Here is a 19484-nt window from a genome sequence, read left to right as displayed (position 1 = left end):
ATCCACTTGCCTTCTCCAGAATGAGCCAACCTGCCTGGCAAAAGGGCCCAGAGGACCCCGAGGGGCTGAGACAATCCTGAGGCCACCCGACTTGCTGGTGGCAGAGTCTCGAGCCCAGGTCACCAGAGTCTCAATTCAGGGCTTTCCTGCTCCCCACCTCGGCTGCCTGCCTTGTCCTGAAGGTTGAGACAGGGTGGGGGCAGGCATGAGGGGTATTGTGGGTTGAACAGTGACCCCTGACTCCCCAAGTTCATGTCCACTTGGAACCTCAGAATGCAGCCTTATTTGGAGACAGGGTCTTTGCAGATGTTAAGGACGGAGATGAGGCCACCCTGGATTAGGGGGGGCCCGAGATCCAATGAGAGACAGAAAGAGTCACAGAGGTCCCGTGAAGACGGAGGCAGAGATTGGAGTGATTGCAGCCACTGAAGCTGGAAGAGGCAGGAAGCCTCCTCCCTGGACCTTCAGAGGGAGCCCGGCTCTGCCCACACCATGACCTTGGACCTCTGGCCTCCAGACTATGAGAGAACCCACTTCTGTTGCTTTCAGCCCCCCAGTTTGTGGTGATTTGTGACAGCGGCCCCAGGCCACCCCGCCACGAGGGAGAAAAGGGGCTGGTGAGGCCTGCGCACAGCTAAGGATCTGGACCCGGACCCCCGGCCTCACTCCCCGGCTCTCGGGATGCAGAGAAAACCTCGCATGGCAGCCTCTTATATTCTAGCCTTTTGGGGGCCAAGTTCTCTTGGAATAAATTGGTATGAAATTATTGTTAAATATCGACCAGCTCATAGAGCTCACTGCAACAGATTTCAATTTTAACATGAAAAACATTTCCAGGGATACAGTAATAGAAGCAGCTCACAGCACTGCCCTGTGGAAACCCTGCAAAGCCTCCTTGCAATGAATAAATTAAGATTCTCTGTTCTCTTTTCAATCATCCCCTTACATCAGTGCTTCTAAGTCCCTGAAACCTTTCTTCCCCCGCGAAAGGAGATTAAACAGTTCCCCAGAGATCACTTTCACGCTATCTTCACATTCATCTGCACTTCCGGGGTCAGAAAAGAGAAAAAAATCCCCACTCCAGAGCCTTCCGGGTTTGCATTTGGAACATTTATTTCAGGAAATACATTTTCAACACTTTGTTATTTATACAAAAAGAGACGAATTTCTCAAGAGGCACATAGCGAAAGGCCACTGTGGAACAGATCCCAGGGAAACTAACAATGTTTCAAAATCTGGCTACAGAGAAGGAAAGCGAAGGCATCCCGGGACGGAGGCGGGACCCCGACGCTGGAGACAGACGCGTCCTTCAACATCTTGGTTTTGGCAAAAATGGCAAGTCGGCAAGTAAACTGTTTCGCTAAGGGGTCCTTCCTCTCTTGGGTGGGGAGGGAGCGAACACGCAAAGCGATGACACTTGCGCGCACGCGTGCACACGCACGCACGCGCGCACATGCCAGGGCAGTCTGCACCCACCCCTCCCACCACATTTCTCACCAAGCCAAGGGTGTGCAGATGGCCGTGCAGACGTGAAGCCCGCTCTGCAGCCCAGCAGTGTGCCGTGCACACCTGACCCCTGGCCAATCCCTCTCTGGGGGTCGTTATGATGGGCTCCGGGGTGGGGGTGGGGGTGGTGAACAGAGGCCCAGGCAAGCTTAGGGCAACATAAAGTCAGGCTTCCCTGGCCTCCCACCTCCCTGGTGGCGGCATCAGCACGGCCTGGGCTGGAAGGGCTGAGTGTGCATCTGGGGTGCCCAACTGGGCATTCACTTAACCAGAGCATCTTGGGCCCAATGGATGTCTAAACAGACAGACAGACACAGGCTTCCCCAGTCACACGGGGTGAGGCAGGGCAACCACCAAGGCCACAAGGGCCACTCTGAGCGTCCCCAGCCATGGTCCCCGTGGCCCCCCACTGCCTTCGGGCACCTGCCAGCACTTCCTCCCTTAGCTTCTGCTCCAGATTCACTCACTCGGACCTTCCCCAAAACCAGGCGGGTGGGGTGCATCTTTTCCCTTCCTTTGAATCCTCAATCAAATCCCAGTGGGGGTGGGGACATGAGGGGAGATGAAGACACACCTCCCTCTCTCCAACTTGTCCCAATTTCTCGCCCAAGGGGACAGCGGGGAGAGCTGCTGGCTCGCGAGGACGGCTGAGATAAAGGCACTTCCTGCTTCAGGACAGGCGCGCAGGCAGGTGGGCGGGCAGCAGCCAATGGCCTTGCCGCATCTAAGCAATTGGCAACTTGGGTCTCGTGGAATGAACTGCTCTCCCCTAGGGGCGGGGTGGGGTGCTCTGAGTTACGGCCAGGGCCACGTGGGGAGGCAGGGGCAGGCAGGGGCTCCAGGTCCACGAGGATGGCTCCATCCTCCCACGGGCACCACCCTGCCACGCCGCAGAGGCTGTGTCCGAGGGGCACCAAGAGCTGGAGGCCACTCCTCTGGCCCCGGGGCAGGGTCAGGACTGAGTCAGTGGTCCTCCCGCCCCTCCTGGACCTCAGGGACGGCCAGAGAGCCGGCCTCCACTCCAAGGACCCCCCCAGCCCGGGTCCCCGTAGTCAGCGGTCTAATGACAAACATACTCAGAGGGCACTCGTCATCTTGTTACTTGGCAGGTGTAAAGGGGCGGAGATGGAGGACACATGGAGAAAATTATATAAAATAAAACGGGGCAGGTGGGTGGGGGGAGGGTGGGGGGAGACGGAAAAGACTCGGGGCGGGGTCCCGGGACAGGCGGTGTCTACATCTCCTGGGCTTCTGGCGCCTTCTCCTCGACACCGTTGGCCACAGCGCTGCTGCCCTCATGCAGACGCTTCACGCGATAGGCTTCGAAGTGGATGGTGCTGGTGATGTCCTTGATGTTCTGCATGTGTGTCCTGGGAGGGGCCGGGGGGTGGGTCTCAAGGAGGGTCACGGGCGAGGGCAGGAGGCTGGCCCTGCTCACTCGGCCTGCCCTCCACACCCCCAATCCCCACTGCTTGGCTCCCCGGGGGTCCCCCAGTGGGGCGCTTTAGCCCCACCAAGACAGACCAAGCCTGGGCAGGGGTGTGCATGTGGGGCCTCCAGGGCAACCCCAGCTCTCTTGGGACCATGTGTTCTAACATGTCCCCCTTTCTCTTTGTCAACCCAGTGGCCAGTCCAAGGACCGGGGCTGAGCGCAGAGGCCCCCGGGCAGTGCGCAGGGCTGGAGTGTCCTCGCTCCAGTTTAGAAGAGCCAGGCCGGCAGCCAGGTGTGCTGGCAGGTAAGGGGCGGCGGCTTGCGGCGGGTGGCCGGGGTTGGGGGTGCTGGCACCCCGCTAGTCCTGTGTTCAACTTTCCCTCCTCTGCAGCTCAGCAGGAGAGATTTGGAAAGGACGTGTCCAAAGGGCCCAAGGTGGGCGTCCTTCCTCAGCCAGGCGTTCCAGCATGGCAGGGCTGCTCCCGGAAGCCAGAGCCCCCCAACCTGGAGGCCACGAGAGATGGTCCCGTCCCTTCTATTGGTATTTCCCTAGCATCCGTCCTGCTGGCTGAGAAGCTGTAAGCCCCTGGTACCCTGGTGGGAGCCCCTACCTTCTCTGTTCACCTGCCCAGGCCCAGACCCACCGACCTGGCACCCTAGCGAATGGGCGGAGGATGGGCTACTCCTTGCCTGGGCTCAAGGAAACTGAAGAGGGGCCTCCACCAGGTCAGAGGACGCTGGTGGGATGGGAGCTGGGGACTCCCAACATACGCCCAGCGTACGAGACCTCCGGGGGCCCTGAATCTAATGGGCTCAGGCTGCGGTGATGCAGACTCAACCCTTTTCAAGTAGAAGTAGAAAGGAATTTCACTTCTTGCTTCATTTCCAAGAAGGTGTTTTAGAAAATGGGCCTCTGAGGTCCCTCCCGGGAAGGCAGGCAGATGGGTGGGGCATGCCGGCTGCTGCTCAAGACCTCCGCCCGCTCCCACCCCTCCCTCGGCCCTCATGGAGGCCCCTCCGGCGCTGTCAGCACCAGCCCGGCTCTCACCTGATAAGGAGGTCCCGCAGGTAAGCAAACTCACAGTGTGTGGTGTTCTCGACTGCGGAGAAACAGAAGGGGCTTTAACGTCAGGCAAAGCCCCTTCCCCCCAACGCTGGGCAGGCAAGTGGAGGAGGGGTCCACCGTGCACAGGCGAGCAGTGGGCACCTTGGCTCCTGCCCTCCGGAGGGTTCTGCTCTAGCAGGGAGATGGCACCGTAACCCGGCCAAGACGGCCGCGGGGGAGAGAGCTAGGCTAAGAAGGTGGTGGCGGTGGGGCGGCTGCTATGCCGGGGGGACCGGGGGATGTCCCAGAGGAGAACTGAAGACGAGAGGGGGGCTGGGAACGGAATGAGGCAGGAATTAGGGCTGGGACTTCTCCCCCACGTGCTCAGGACACACACAAGGACACCCGTGTACAGACCAGGCACCGGGGGTGACTGTTTACACTGAGCTCAAGAACCAGCAAAACTGAGCCGTACGCTGCCTGGGGAAGGTGCACACGAGGACACACGAGAGCCTCCCAGGCTGACAAGCTGCAGAGCAGCGGATAGCTCTGGGGACGTGGGAAGAGGGCAGGGAGGGGTCCCCAGGTCCCCACGGGTACCCTGGAGCATGCAGGTAATGCCTTGGGGCTGAAGCTGGTGGCAGTTACTGCCACAGTGCAGAACTACGTGGGAACACTCTGCCTGCCGTGGGGTCAGCAGGTACTAGCACACCTTTTAAAGGGTGTTGAGTGGCATCACTTGGACTGAGGAAGGTGGGCAGAGCAGGCAGGAGAGGCTATTCTCTGCTGTTCTGTGGAGGAGTCCAGCCCGGGGGACTTAATCTGACCTTCACACACCCTACAGGATAGCGACTAAGGTTCCTCTTCTGTGCTTGCAGGGAGATGGGGCTCAGAGAGCAAAAGAGATCTGCCCGGGTTCCACAGCCCGCGAGGCCTGGCTCCCTGGTCCAGGCTTCCCCAGCCCAGAGCAGCAGGGCCTTTCTGAAGCTTAAAGGGTTGATGAGCCAGTAGGCAGGGCCTCCAGTGCTCCTGATTCGATTTCACTCGCCTCTTGCCTGGGCTCTGCCCTCCACACCCCTGCCCTCCTTTCTCCCCCACCCCCGCAGGGCTGTGCCCACACTAGAACCTTCTGCCGGCTGACTCTCACGCAGCCTTTTAATCTAACTTGGAGAAGCAGTGAGAGCTAGTGGGAAGAACTGAGCTCTGAACCTGGAATGAGTGCGTTTCTGTCGCTTCCTGGCTTAGGTAAGTTATTCTGGCCTCTCTGACCCTCAGTTTCCTTATCTGTAAAATGGGGATAATAATGCCATCCACCTCTCAGGGACATGAGAGAATTAAATGAGTTAACTGTGTGCTTTATGACACCTGCCTACCTCTTAAAACATTTCAGGAGGCTTCCAAGGATGAGTAAAGTACCTCAGGACGCTGGTGTACACCAAGTCAGAGGAAGAACAAAGAACTAGGACTGGTGGGGGTGGGGATGAGGAGAAGCACTTAATAACTCTGGCTGAGGGCCAGCACAGAGTGGCCAGCTCTCTGGCCAGCTCCCAATTCACAAGGTCTCAAAGATCAAAAAAAAAAAAAAAAAAAATGTCCACCAGGTCCTGAGGAAGTTCAACTATTCTAAGATAGGGCAGAAATTCCCTCCAGGGCCTCATGAAGGCTGCTGGGATGTGAGAACCACCACCCCACCACTGTCTTTACAGGTTCCATGGGGCTGTTTCTCATCACCACCCTCAGCGTGAGCTGGTGGCACCACAACAACGCACAGGTCATTCAATGCGTGGTATCCGGGCCAGAGCAGGAGAGGGGGACACAAAAAACCAGCCTCGCTCATTTCCTGACAATTTCCTTTACCGGCTGCCTGCAGGGACCTAGTTGGCCACCAGGGGGCAGCAGAGGCCTGCCAGCTGCCAGGCTGCCCTTCCCTGCCCCTCCCAGGTCCCCACTGGCCCTTTCTTTTTTATTTTTTTAATTTTTTGGGGCTGCGTGCGTGATCTTAGTTCCCCGACCAGGGATCGAACCCAAGCACCCTGCAGTGGAAGCGCAGAGAACTACTGGACCACCAGGGAAGTCCCCCCACCACCCCGCATTGGCCCTTTCTTATCCCGAACTTCTCCACCCTCCACAACATACCTTCACAAAAAGGTTCCTAAACAGCAAGCTTTCAGGAAGAGAGGAAACGGAAGAGGTGGACCCAAGGCGGGATGAGCCCAGGGTGAAGCCTAATTGAGACCGCCCAGGAGGGTCAGGGAGGTAGAGGAATTTAACAATTACTCCAGGTGAAATGAGCCAGCCTGGGAGTGCTCCATTATATCAGTTTTCCTTATATCCGTTACTTAAAAGTATCTGCTTCCGGGCTTCCCTGGTGGCGCAGTGGTCGAGAGTCCGCCTGCCGATGCAGAGGGTGCGGGTTCGTGCCCCGGTCTGGGAAGATCCCACATGCCGCGGAGCGGCTGGGCCCGTGAGCCATGGCCGCTGAGCCTGCGCGTCCGGAGCCTGTGCTCCGCAACGGGAGAGGCCACAACAGTGAGAGGCCCGCGTACCGAAAAAAAAAAAAAAAAGTATCTGCCTCCCCATAAAGCTCCAATGGTCCCTGAGACATTCGCTCGTTTTATTAAACTCTTGGCACATGGTACCCACTTTATGGATGGTGAAAGCAGGGGCCCTGGGGGATGAAGGGACATGCCCAAGGTCGTGAGCTGGGCATGGGTTGGGGTGGCAGCAGCTGGAGCTGAAAGCAACTGCTGGATTTTCTGCTTCCTTCTCTACGCTGGGCCTTTCAGCCAAGTGAACAAGGAGCAAAGTGGCCTATTTTACTCTGTTCTAAAGAGGGAGAACAGAACAGAGGCGGGGTAAAGAAATGCCCAGGTCCACCCCACCCAGGGTCATGGCCACTGTAGTGGGTTGGATTGTGTCCCCCAAACAACTCCCAACCCTGGGCACTTGTGAATGGGACCCTATTTGGAAAAAGTCTTTGAAGGTATAATTAAAGTAAGGATCTCAAGAGGGGGTCATCCTGGATTTAGGGTGGGCCCTAAGGCCAGTGACAAGTGTTCTTATAAGAAGAGGGAAAGAGGGCTTCCCTGGTGGCGCAGTGGTTGGGAGTCCGCCTGCCGATGCAGGGGACACGGGTTCGTGCCCCGGTCCGGAAAGATCCCACATGTGGCGGAGCGGCTGGGCCCGTGAGCCATGGCCGCTGAGCCTGTGCGTTCGGAGCCTGTGCTCCGCAATGAGAGAGGCCACAACAGTGAGGGGCCCGCGTACCGCAAAAAAAAAAAAAAAAAGAGGGAAAGAAAGACACAGGCACACAGAGGAAGGCTGTGAAGACAGAGCAGAGATTGCAGTGATGCGTCTACAAGCCAAGGGATGCCAAGGACAGCGGGCAGCCACCAGGAGGGCAGCAGGGAACAGATTCTCCCTCAGGGCCTCCAAAACTCAGAGGATAAACTTCTGTTTTAAGCCACCCAGACTGTGCTGGTTTGTCAGAGCAGCCCCAGAACACTAAGACGGGGGTCCCGGAAACTTCTGGGGGTAGGAAGTTGGGGGGGGGCATCTGGCTCTCAGCTGGACAGAGCTATAGCCCAGCCCTTTCCTAGGCCCAGAGAGGCGGGGTGATTTGTCCAGGGTCACATAGCATGCCTGTGAAACCCCAGGACCAGGAGCTAGAACTTGACAGTGCCCGTCATACCTCCTTCCTCCCTGGATATTTCCCCGCCCATGGGAGATGGGAGTGGAGGCGCAGCTCCGTCAGCTAACGGCTGTGGGCCCCAGACGAGCCACTTGCCCCCTCATTTCCCCCCAGCCGAGCGGGAACCATGGGACCCCTCGCCATGGCTAGGTGGGCAATGCAATAGATGAACGCAGCTCCCAGTCAGCAGAAGCAGCTTTTATTCTGACCTGTCTGGAGGCCCCAGACATCAGCTCAGCGATTACCTTCAATGGTGCCCCATTTGGTTTTCCTTCCAAGGATCCTCTTCCCGTTCACTTGGTACTCATGGTCACTGCCCACCACGGCAAACGGGATCATTTCCTGGGGGAAGGGCAGGCAGCATGGGTCACGTGAGCGTGCACAGGCCAGTCCACTCCCTGGGCCCCTGGGTGGAGCTGCCCGGAGTCCAGGCCCCCAGCACTAAGACCCCTGGCCTGAGAAGGTTGCATGTGGACACTGGCACCGACTCCTCCTAGCCCAGAAAATAACATTCTCATGGCTCAAGGCCTTCCCACCCGTTTCCCCAGACACCCTGGATGGGGTGGGAAGACCCCCACCCATGTCCTCTAGCAGGAAGTGAGAGGCCTCTGGGAACAGCATCCTGGTCGGTCCACTCACTCGGAATTTCTCATTCACCAGCCGGTCCTCTGAGTCCTCGTCAAACTCCTTCTGGGGGTACACGTCGATGCCGTTGGACAGCAGGTCTGCAGTGATCTGGGGGTCCAGAGGGGAGAGATGCGGGCACCGTCCACGCAGCAAGCTGGACAAACCCAGCTTTGGGGGATCTGCTCATGCCGCAACCTCCACGAAGTGAGTGGCCCCAGGCTCGGGATCAGGGGTGGGCTCTGGGGGGGCTGGTGACACTGCTACTCTCCAGTTCTTGTGCCTCCCGAGTGGAGGAGGGGCAGCTGCAGACCTGCCTGCCAGGAGAGACGGCAGCCGCCCAAGGGACCCGGGTCTCTGTCCCTCTCTGAAGAAACTCACTCAGGCTTGCCGAATCCTCCCCTCCCTGAGCTCTACCTGGAAAGCCACTCACTGCAGCTCACCATCCTGCACAGGTGCACCTGCTTGTGTTAAACCGTTACCACCCTTTGCAGCGACAGCTACCCATATGGATGGTGTTCAGTGATAACATCCTGGTGAACAGCTGTCATTTCTGCCCTGAGCGCAAATGCCTGGGTGCAGCTTTGGGAGCTTTCTCATTCCTTTTTCCTCCAGACACACCCATTACCAGGGCACCGTCCTCCCCTGAGCATGCTGGGAAAATCCCTGGCACCTGGGCTGTGAGCGGAGGCCCGCGGGGCGGTTTGGTGGGGGGGTGGGGGTGGGGTGGGGAGGGCGGAGCTTTGGGGATTAGACTGAGGGGCCTCCTTGCTCACGCCCACTGAGGCGGAGGCTCTGCGGGGGCCCAGGCACCTGGGTTTTTCAAGTCCCCCAGGACATGCAGCCCTGTTAGGAAGAAGCGGCCCAGGGGCTCACCCTCCTGCTTGGACAGCAGCCCAAAGCGGGACAGTGGCAGAGAAGAAAGTGGCCAGCTGTCCCCTGGTGGAGACCGTCCTTTTCAGACCATCTCTTCCACCTAATAAAAACCTGGCATGTTTTGTCTGACTGCCCCTCACCCGCCTCGCTCCCACAGAGGGGCAGGGGGCCAGGGGGCTGGGCAGAGATGGAGCCCTACCCGCTGTTTGAAGTAGACCCTCTCCTCCAGGGTCAGCGTGTCAGCCTTGGCGATGACTGGGACAATGTTGACCACTTTGCTCAGGCGCTTCATGAACTCGATGTCCAGGGGCCTGAGGCTGGAGCACAAGGACATGGATGAGGGTGTGGCTGGAGGGACGCAGGAAACGGGGGGCAGGAACGAGGGAGGGGGGCCTACTCCAGCCTGGATGGAGCTGAGGGAGGCCCTTGGGGTGCCTGCAGGGGCTCCCAGGTGGGTGCACGCCGACAAGGTCAAGGCTGTGGGGTGAGGGTTCCAGCCAAGCCAGGAGCGAGGGACAGAAAAAGGAAACGGGCTCCTGGGACACACGGAGCCCGGGCAGCAGGGGACGGAGGGGCAGGCCTGCTCCGAGCACCCCCGTGCACGAGTTCCCAAAGCCCCAAGTGTGTCCACTCGGAGAAGCGCTGCCGCTGCCACCGGCTCAGGTGGCCATCGTGCCGGGGGTCCTCGATACAGCGGAGAGGAAGGAGGGATGGGAGCTCGCTCGGCACCCCCTCCCGGGACGGGCTGGGAGGCTGCTCTCTGGGGCGGTCCCAGCCCCCCGCCCACAGGCTCCAGTGCGTCTGAGATCTGACGTGGAGAGAGGCTTACCCTCCAGCCCCTCCCTGCCCCCCACCGACTCGAAACCTCTTCCCAGCGGGTGTGTGGGCAGGGCCGCAGGACCCCCGAATGGCGGGCACCACATTCCCACCAGGAGCAGAGGTGCGTCTGCTCTCCTCCCCCGACAAGGGTCAGTCAGTCGCAGACATGGGGTGGGGCTGAGGCGGGTTCCGGGAGGAAGTCCGAACGAGGAGGGCGAGGGGCCGCCCCAGCCCCACGGGCCCGGGACCCGAGAGAGAGGACGGCACAGCGCCCAGCTGGGTCCCTGCGGAAGCAGCAGTGCCCACCCTCAGCTCGCCGGCTGGCTCTGCTTCCCAGCGTCGGCCTCAGTGGAGCAAAGCCTGGACCAGCTGGACCAGCTGCCGTGGGGCCCATGGCTGAGCCCGCTGTCCCCCAGAGGGAGAAGCTCGGCCACGGTTCCTGCTCTGGTGCCGGGCCTGCTCGCCCCTGAGCGGACCCTCGCTGCGGGCAGCTCGGGCACTCGGCCTGCTTCCCCACAAAGGCCCCAGCCGAGGCCTGCCTCCTCCTGCCGGGCTCCTTCCTGGACGTGCCTGCGGGGCTGAGGCCCCCAACCCCTGGGTTCCCTGCTCGGAATAGAACCCAGGGTAGAACAGCCAGAAAGAGCCAGAGCCTCAGGCTGTGGTGACCAGCAGGGCGCCGGGCCCCAGCTCTCCCTCTCCGTCCACCCACGCTGGAGGGTGTCCACCAGCGGGTAGAAAGGCACCAAGGTATCTGGTGCAGACAGAGCCACAGGGAACCAAGGACAAGGGGTCTACGAGGCCATCAAGAGCCCAGCTGCCCTCACAGGGGACACCACCCCTGCTCAAAGGAGGCAAGGAGACCCCCCCCAACCCCTGCTCCGTGGCACCCACCGCAGGCCAGTCTCGCTGACCTGTGCGTGCACCTCTAGCTGCAGACAGAACCCGCAGGAGAAAACAGCTCTCACCAAGGTGGCCTCGACTGACAGCCCTCATCCAGCCCTGCCAGGGGCCAAGCCCGTTCTCTGTGCTTTAAACCCTCCTGGTGGTCCCCGCCGGGGACTGTTATCATATCATCATCACCCCCCTTAGGGACCGGCAGCCACCCTGGAAGAGCAGGTAAGTGCTAAGGACACACAGCCGGAGTCTTAACCCGCCTGCCAGGCCTACCCGAACGGCCAGCCTGAGAAGGCAAGTCCAGGCCCCGAACCATCCTGGGCCCGCCTGGTCCTCCACCCTCCCAGGCAAGCTGGGTGGTGGACAAGTGGGTGGGACATGGTATGGGGGCAGAGGGAGACTGGGGCACACAGGCTGCCGACCACGGCCCACCCAGCCCTTCTACACTCAGGGCAGCCCAGCCCCGGGCCTCGGCTGTGTGCACCTACGAATGGCCGGTGGCGGGGATGAAATACAGGCAGCAGTGGACGCGCGTGTCTGGGATGCGCTTCTTCCGGTTGATGTTGACCTCCTCCTGCAGGTACTTCTCGTACTGGTCATTGATGAACTTCATGATGGGCTGCCAGCTGCATGGAGAGGCCCCAGTCAGCTTGCACGCGGGACCCCCACCACCCAAGCTGGGGGGCAGGCCCCCGTCCCCACCCGCAGGTCCGTAATTCCCCAAGTCCCAGCCCAACGCCCGTACACGTGTGGAGGTGTCCGACATTCTGAGCAGGGCAGAGACCCGCGCTAGCCTCCCATGCTGACCTTTGACCTCAGGGGTCGGGGGGAAGGGCGAGATTCCCAGCAGCCCCATTAGGGCTCTTCCACCCCGGGAAGCGGCCCCCGGAGCCCCTCACCAGTTCTCATTGTTGATGTGGTCCCCGAACCCCGGCGTGTCGATGACCGTCAGCTTCATGCGGACGCCCTTCTCCTCGATATCTGCACAGAATCCCAGCCCCACACCGAGCTCAGGGGGAGACCCAGGCTCCCTGACCACCCTGCCCCGAAGAAGCCCACTTGGAGCGCCCCCAGGGTGATGCCAGCCTGCAGCAGTAAAGTCCAGCAGAGCTGATGACACTTATTCTGGGCACCCCCTGCCCATGATTTTTGGTGGAAAACTCGGCTATCTCCAGGGGGCTCTGACCAGGGCCTGCAGGGGTCCTGGAGAGCAGCCCCGACCCCTCACCCTTCACCCTGAGTCTCAACGTGCCCAGAGGTGTTGCCGAGGGTCACCAACTCAGGGGACCTGAGGTACCCGACTGGGCATCCCTCTCCCCAGCCCCCACCCGGCACTCACCGTGTGTGATGGACTTGATCTCGATGGTCTTAGGGATGCGTTCCTCCGAGGTGGGCTGCACTGACTTCCGGCTGATCTTGGATTTGAAGAGGGTGTTGATCAAGGTGGACTTTCCCAAGCCGCTCTGCCCTGGGGAGAGAACGGGGCTGCTTGGTGTGGCGCTCCAGAGAGGGCAGGTCACGGGCCTGCGATGCAGTGATGCCTGGGCGTCGCCCCCCAGCACACCTTGGTTGGGGGTGGGTCAGGGGGAGGTCAGGAGGCAGGAGGGTGCCTGGGTGGTGGCCGAGCTCTCACAGTGCGTTGTGGCAGAGCAGGACACGGACCCCTCGCCTTCTGACCACAGGGATGGTCAAACTGCCCCATGCGAGGTCCCGGGGTGCCCGGGAGGAGCTGAGATGCAAAGCTGAGATGCAGAGGCAAAGTGGGGGGCTGGCTCCTCCAGTGCAGCTCCACTCTTAGCTGTTGGGCATACTGGGATCGACGTGGGGTTTGAAGGAAAAGCCCTACAGAGCCCCCCACCCTGGGACCTCAGGATGGAGGGTCTGCATCCCCCGGGGCCGGGCTGCCCACACTGTGGGGCTCCAGTCCAAAGCCCTGGGGGCCGGGCTCCCTGCCTCCCAGGATCATCTCGGTTGAAGAGTCGGCACACTCAGCACACACAGCCTGCGGCCAAGTGACCGCCAGGCTCCATAAAGGCCACTGCTGCAGTTCTTCCTGGCACAGGAGGCCTGACCGGGCCCCCGGACGGTGGGCCAAGGGCAGGGACAGCGCTGACCAGTGCCCACATCAACAGACCTGGCAGCTGAGGGGCCGAGGGGCCAGTGAGCCCCCGGGGCATCAGTCGCCCCCCGGTGTGGCCCCAGAAGCGATTCTGGCCTGGTTGTGAGCCCAAACCTCACGTCACCCACAGTCCCCTCCTACAGCAAGAGGGACGAGGGGAGAGGACACAACAGGGAGGGGACCTGGACTCAGTCGTGACTGGAAGGCCCCTCCTGCCCTACATCACCCTGAACCTAGGGTCTGCCTGGCTGCTGCTGCCCCATGTCCCGCCCACGCAGCCCTCGCTGTGCCCCAGGCACTGTCCTAAGAGCGGCAGTTTAACCTTCACAACCAGGTGCCGTCATTAGCCCATCAGACAGATGAGAAAAACTGAGGCCAAGTCCAGACTGAGGATTAGAAGCAGCAGTCCAGCTCCAGGGCCCCAGCCAGGACCTTCCAACATCAGGGGTTAATAGCAGCAATGGCCACTGACGCTTATAAGATGCCTACTATGCACCAGGCACACCTCAGCACCATGCACATGTGCACACACATGCACGCACCCGCACATGCATGCACACAGGCTCACACACTCCAGACTTGGAGCCCCAATCGCTTTGCCTCTGCGCTGAGCTGGCCTTAGGCCATGGTAACCAACGTTATTTTTAAAAATTGAATCACACTGATTTTCCAACTTTGATAACCTTTCAAGGAAAAGTGTGGATCCCCCAGAGGGTGGCGTCAGGAATCCCTGGCCTGAGCTGTTTACCAGCCCGAGGACTGGCCCTTCTCCTCATCCATCTCCCCTTCTGCCCAATGGTTTTGTGTCCCCACCGAGCTCAGGCCCGGGGGCAAGCTGAGCAGTGGTGGGGACCGGGGACTCACCGACCACCATGATGTTGAACTCAAAGCCCTGCTTCATGGCCTTCCTGCGCATCTGCTCCAGGATGGAGTCGATCCCCACGTAGCCGAAGTCCACGGGGGCCTTCTCATTCCTCTGCGCGGGCGGCTGCTTGAGCCCGGCGTCTCTGGGGGTGTCGGCCATGTCGCCAACGCTGCCGGGACCTGCCTCGGTGGCTGCGGAACGAGGAGCGGGCGCGTTAGGGGGTCACAGGGGGCACATGCAGGCGTCTGCTAAGCCCCCACATCCTCAGGTGGGGAAACTGAGGCTCAGCTGCCCGGGAGACCCCTGAGAAACGCCCCGGAGCTGGAGCCGGAGGCCCAAGTTGTCCTGCAGCCACTCAGCTTGGCCCACAGAGCCTCACTCCAGTTCTCAAGCCACCAGCCCTGCCTAGCCTGGGGCCCTCCGCTAGGCTCCAGGGCAGGGCTGACCCCTGAACCCTCCTCTGTCTCACCTGAGCTGCACCCAGGAGAACTAGCCTGAGCACGGCAGGGAGCGCTCTTTGCCCCCCACCCTCCTGCCCTGTGCCCGGGGCACCCAGGTGGGCCCCCCCATCTCCTTCACTTTTGGCCCCAACACCTGCTGCAGCCTGACGGCCAAAGGGGCCCTGGGGGTCAAACAGCCAGTGTTTGGGTGAACCCATGAGCCAGGACAAAGGAGAGGACAGCCCTCTGAAGGAAGGATGGAGGGGGCCGGCACTGGCTCAGTCCCAGCTACCAGCCAATAGCCCTGGGGCGGCGGGAGTGCTGGGACGAGGGGCGTTCGTTCTTTCGAGGCAGGAGGGCCTGGATGCAGTGCTATAGCTCCTCCGGGCCCAGCGTTCCTGGGAGATGGCAGGAAGGAGAGGGCCCCGGGCAGCACCTGGGGGCACTGCCCCCGCCTCCCCTCCTTGGACTGGATCCAGGTGGCCGTCTTCTCTCTGGCCGCCCAGCACCTGTGGGCCTCACACCCACAGGCCAGGAGGAGGTTTTGCTTTCATATCTGCGGACAGGCAGACGTGGCTGAGCTGCTCGAAATACCTCAAGCTTCTGCGGTCCATAGGTTAGAGCCTTCCTCCTTTCTTCCCGGGCTGCCCTCAAGAATCCACATGCCCAGGTTGGAGGTCTGGGGGTGGGGGCATGCCACCCAGAAGGCCCCCAGTGGGGACCTGAGGTGCACCCGGCCAGCAGGGCTGGTCAGGGCACTCAGGACGGTGCAGGTCCCCCACCAGGGTCCGGCTGGAGCACTTTGCCGCGTCCCACTGAGCCCCCGACGTGGCACATGCCCAGGCCACACCCTCCCCGGCTGGCACCCCAGCTCCCCTTCCCTGCCCCCTTGGGTCCAAGCTCTTCCCACTAAGGAGGATTTTCGGCTTCATCCTACCTCCCAAGAAGGATCACCGTCTCTCCTCCTGGGGCACCCTGAGCTCATGGGAAGCGACCACACAGCGAGTCCAGATGCCTCCCCCGGCCCCGCGAGCCCCTCCCGCCAGCCCTTGGGGAGAGGCTGTTGGTTCCCTGGGCATCGGCTCTGGGTGCCCCATGCTCCTGGGGGCGTGCCCCACCGCCAGGGTGGGCAAGCAGCCTTCCCAAACATGCCCTCCTGCCCACCCCCTCCGACCCTGCCCCAGGAAGCAGCAGGACACAGGTCGCCAGGTCAGGAAGGTCACTGGCTGAGCTTTCAGATAAACTGCCTTTCCACTTCCTGGGGAAAAAACCGGACTCTACCCGGTCCCCAAGCTCGCACCTCTGCAGCCATATCTGTCTTCAGGAGCGTCAGAGGGAGCCGAGATGGGGGCCAGCACCCTCACCTCCCACGCCCAGGCCCAGGCCAGTAAGACAGGAAAGATGACAGGCACCGTTTGCTTACAAATCCGAGAAATTGGGGTGTTGCTGGTTCATCCTCAAGTCAGCCAGTAACTTCCCCATCTCCTCTGCCCTTGACCAAGCACAGCCATTCCTGCTTCACAGAATGGGGGTGCTGAGCAAGTAACATAATGCATATAAAAGTGCCAGGGGTTGCCAGGGGGCCCACACATCTCTCCTAACAACAGGCTGATGCTTGAGGCTTCGGTTCCAGGTCCACCCCCACTACCGCCCTAGGCCAGGGAAAGGCAAAGGGCCCAGGAGGCAAGGACCCCCTCCTCCCTGCATGGCCCGGAAGGCCTGTGCCTCCCTTCCCTCTTCAGAAACACTCTGCCCCGGGCTCCGGCATCTTTAAATAAACAAAGACCAGAGCTGCATCTGGCCTGAACGTGTGGCTTTGGGGCTGTTTCCTGGAGACAGACACGGGGCCTTGTCTTTCAGGACGGCAGTTCAGCCCTGCCCCACGTGACCGAAAATTGCTTCCATCTGTCTGTGGGTCTGGGAGCCATTCTGCCCGGGACTGGGCCAGCCCCCCACCCCACCCCTACATCTCCCTCCATCCCTCACCCCCTCCCGAGCAGCACGGCGGGGGTGGGTGGGGGGCGTCCCCTGAACCCCCTCACTTCCCTCCACGGGCCCTGGGAGCAGCAGAGCGAGAGAGACTCCAGCCGGCCCCTCCACAGGCACCAACATCCACTGCAGAAACTCAAACCAAAGCAAACATCCTGCCCACCAGGGCCCTGCTTGAGAAATAATCATAAAAACATGACAAGCACCATCCCTCCCGCTGAGGGAAAGGCCTGGCCTTTTGCACAGGTGAGGGTACATTCCTACAAGGTCCTTCCTCCTCTGGGAGGCCCCCTGGTGGGCAACCCCAATTGTGCCCACCCAGATGGCCCGCAGACATGGGACCCTCCCTCTATGCCCACCCAGCCAGGAGGCTTTGGGGTCTGCCTTCAGGACCCCGCGGGCGAGAGTAGAGGCTCGCCCAGAGACGCTGTGACCCTTGCAGGCCCCTGGGGCTCCAGCCGGCTGGATGGGACGGCAGAGACTGGCGACTCCAGTACCATCCAGTGTGGCAGCCACGTGTGACTTTTCAAAAATTGTGATAAAATATGCATAACACAAAATGTACCATCTTAACCAATTTTAAGTGTGCAGATCAGGAGTGTTAAGCCCATTCATGTTGTGCACCCAAGCTCTCTCTTTTTTTTTTTTTTTTTTGCGGTACGCGGGCCTCTCACTGTTGTGGCCTCTCCCGTTGCGGAGCACAGGCTCCGGAAGCGCAGGCTCAGCGCCCATGGCTCACGGGCCTATCCGCTCTGCGGCATGTGGGATCTTCCCGGACTGGGGCATGAACCCATGTCCCCTGCATCGGCAGGCGGACTCTCAACCACTGTGCCACCAGGGAAGCCCTCAACTCATCTTGCAAAACTGAAACTGTCCTCATTAAGCACGAACTCCCCAGTCCCCATTCTACTTTCTGTCTCTGTGAATGTAACTACTCTGGGTAGCTCATATTAAGTGGACTCATACAGTATTTGTCTCTTTGTGACTGGCTTGTTTCACTGAGCTAAATGCCCTCAAGGTTCATCCATGTTGTAGCACGTGTCAGGATTTCCTTCCTTTTGAGGGCTGAGTAATATTCCACCGTATGGATGGACCACCGTTTGCCTTCCCATTCATTCCTTGATGGATACTTGGGTTGCTTCTATGTTTCAGCTTCTGTGAATAGTGCTGCTGGGAACATGGGTGTACAAATATCTCCTCGAGACCCTGCTTTCAAACCTTTCGGGTGTAAACCCAGAAGTGGGATTGCTGGGTCAAATGGTAATCGTATGTTTAATTTTTTGCAGAATCACCAACTGTTTTCACACGAGACTGGCATGCTTGAAATACACCTGGTCCAACGGAGGATCAGAATTTTTTATTTTATTTTAATTAATTTCAAATAAAGAATGACACATGGCATACGGCAACTATACTGGACAGCACAGAATTCTTGTCCAACCTACTCATTTTGCAAATGAGGAAACTGAGGTCCCCAGAGTGATTTTTTTCTGAAATGCATTGGAAGCGGTCTGGCCAACCTGAGACCTTCACTGAATTTAATCAGCCCTGTAACTTCACATTCACTCCTGTGATATTTGATTAACATCCATGTCCCCCCACAGACCGTGAGCTCCAGTGACTATGGCAGTGACATGTATGGATCCCCACTGAGCCTCCAGAGACCTACAAGGAGGGGACACTCAACCAATACTCCTGAATGAATGGGGTCTTAGGAGTCTCCCTTCAGCGTGGGGTGGGGGGCACAGGGAGGAGGGCTGTGCTGCCCCAGGCTGCCTGCAGACCCTCCACGAAGGCCAGACGCCACCTCCTGACCCGCCCCCCAAGACCTGTGTCCAATCCACCTCCTCCAGTGACCTGCCTGCGGCTGAGGCCTCACCTTCTTCCCCATGGTCCTGTTACCTGTTTTTGTTTCACACCCAAACTTCATCAAATGCTATTAATAGGAAAGGGAAGTTCTTAACAGAAAAATAAGAGGTTTCACATTTATGTCCAAGGTGACTCTCACTTCAGGAAAGTAGAGCAAGAGGGAGCCCTGGTCTTTAAATGTGGAAAACTCACGCTCAGAGAAGTTAAGTAACTTATCCAAGGTCACACAGCACGAGCTGCTGCTACTTTTCACTGCTCCTACTTGGGAACCCCTTGGGAAAGGGGATGGCAGGGGTGGGGGGGGCGGTGTGTGGCCCACCGTATCCCCTCCTTCCCAGAGCCACACTCTGAGGAGGTAATGTAGGTTTGCGGTGGGGGTGGTGACCCCTGGGGCAGCCTCACCCCTGCTCCACGGGGTCGGCCACTCTGGGTCAGTCGCTCTCTCCCCAGGCTCCCAGGCCCAGGGCAACATCCCTGCCCACCACAGCACCACCCTCCTCTGGGGAAGAAAAGCCCAAGTGACCACCTGGGGTTGGGGGTGGGGTGGGGGTGACCTTAACACGCCAGTTTACGCCTTCCCTCCACTTCCTAATCACTTTCTTTACTGCAGTAACAGACACAACATACAACCTTGACCATTTCAACCATGTTAAGTGTTTGAGTCCGCGTCATTAAATACATTCAGGATGGCACGTAACCACCACCACTACCCACCTCCAAACGCCTTCGTCATCCTGGACAGAAGCTCTGAGCCCATCCAACACTAACTCCCCCCTCCCCCTATAGCCTCTGTTCTACGTTCTGTCTCTGTGAATCAGGCTCCACTGGGAACCTCATAAAAGTTGAGTCATGCTGTATTTGTCCTTTCGTGTCGGGCTTCTTTCACTGAGCATAATGTCCCCGAGGTTCCTCCCTGTTGCAGCCTGTGTCACAGTTTCATTCCTTTTTACGTCTAAATAGTACTTCATTGTTTATCCATTCATCTGTCCATGTACGCTTAAGTGGTTTTCACCTTTTGACTATGATGCATGATATTGCTATGAACATGGGTGGACATGTGTCTGTTTTGAGTCCCTGCTTTCAATTTTTCCGGTATCCGGCCTAATTATTAACAGAACCCAGGTGGTGCTCAGAAAGGCTGCAGTTTGGACAATAGGTGACACGGTCATCCTGCAGTCAAAGTGAGGTGCAGCGCCCCCTGAAGGCTTCGAGGCCAGGAACCAGGGGCCTCAGGTTCTCGTCCTGGCTCCACGTGGTCCTCTGCAGGTCCCTCCAGCCTGCCCTGCACTGCCCCCCCACAGCTCCTAGCCCACAA

General features: G+C 59.6%; 1 protein-coding gene across 3 annotated transcripts in view; it reads right to left on the bottom strand.

Moving 5' to 3' along the window:
* Nucleotides 1-1093: 1093 nt before the first annotated feature.
* SEPTIN9 (septin 9) overlaps nucleotides 1094-19484 on the bottom strand; it is a 165581-nt gene continuing 147190 nt past the window's right edge. For all 3 annotated transcript variants that reach the window (XM_081218340.1, XM_081218341.1, XM_081218342.1), the window contains 9 exons: nucleotides 13871-14062; nucleotides 12227-12355; nucleotides 11787-11868; nucleotides 11376-11513; nucleotides 9374-9491; nucleotides 8314-8409; nucleotides 7920-8016; nucleotides 3987-4038; nucleotides 1094-2876 (listed from right to left, as the gene is read on the bottom strand). In XM_081218340.1, coding sequence (XP_081074466.1) covers nucleotides 2741-2876; nucleotides 3987-4038; nucleotides 7920-8016; nucleotides 8314-8409; nucleotides 9374-9491; nucleotides 11376-11513; nucleotides 11787-11868; nucleotides 12227-12355; nucleotides 13871-14062 — 1040 coding nt within the window. In that variant the 3' untranslated portion in view covers nucleotides 1094-2740. The remainder of the gene's footprint in view (nucleotides 2877-3986; nucleotides 4039-7919; nucleotides 8017-8313; nucleotides 8410-9373; nucleotides 9492-11375; nucleotides 11514-11786; nucleotides 11869-12226; nucleotides 12356-13870; nucleotides 14063-19484) is intronic.

The sequence above is a fragment of the Mesoplodon bidens genome (genome assembly GCF_964165515.1).
Source record: "Mesoplodon bidens genome assembly, chromosome: 19".
NCBI classification, from domain to species: Eukaryota; Metazoa; Chordata; class Mammalia; order Artiodactyla; family Ziphiidae; genus Mesoplodon; species Mesoplodon bidens.
This window is presented reverse-complemented; position numbering and strand designations above follow the sequence as displayed.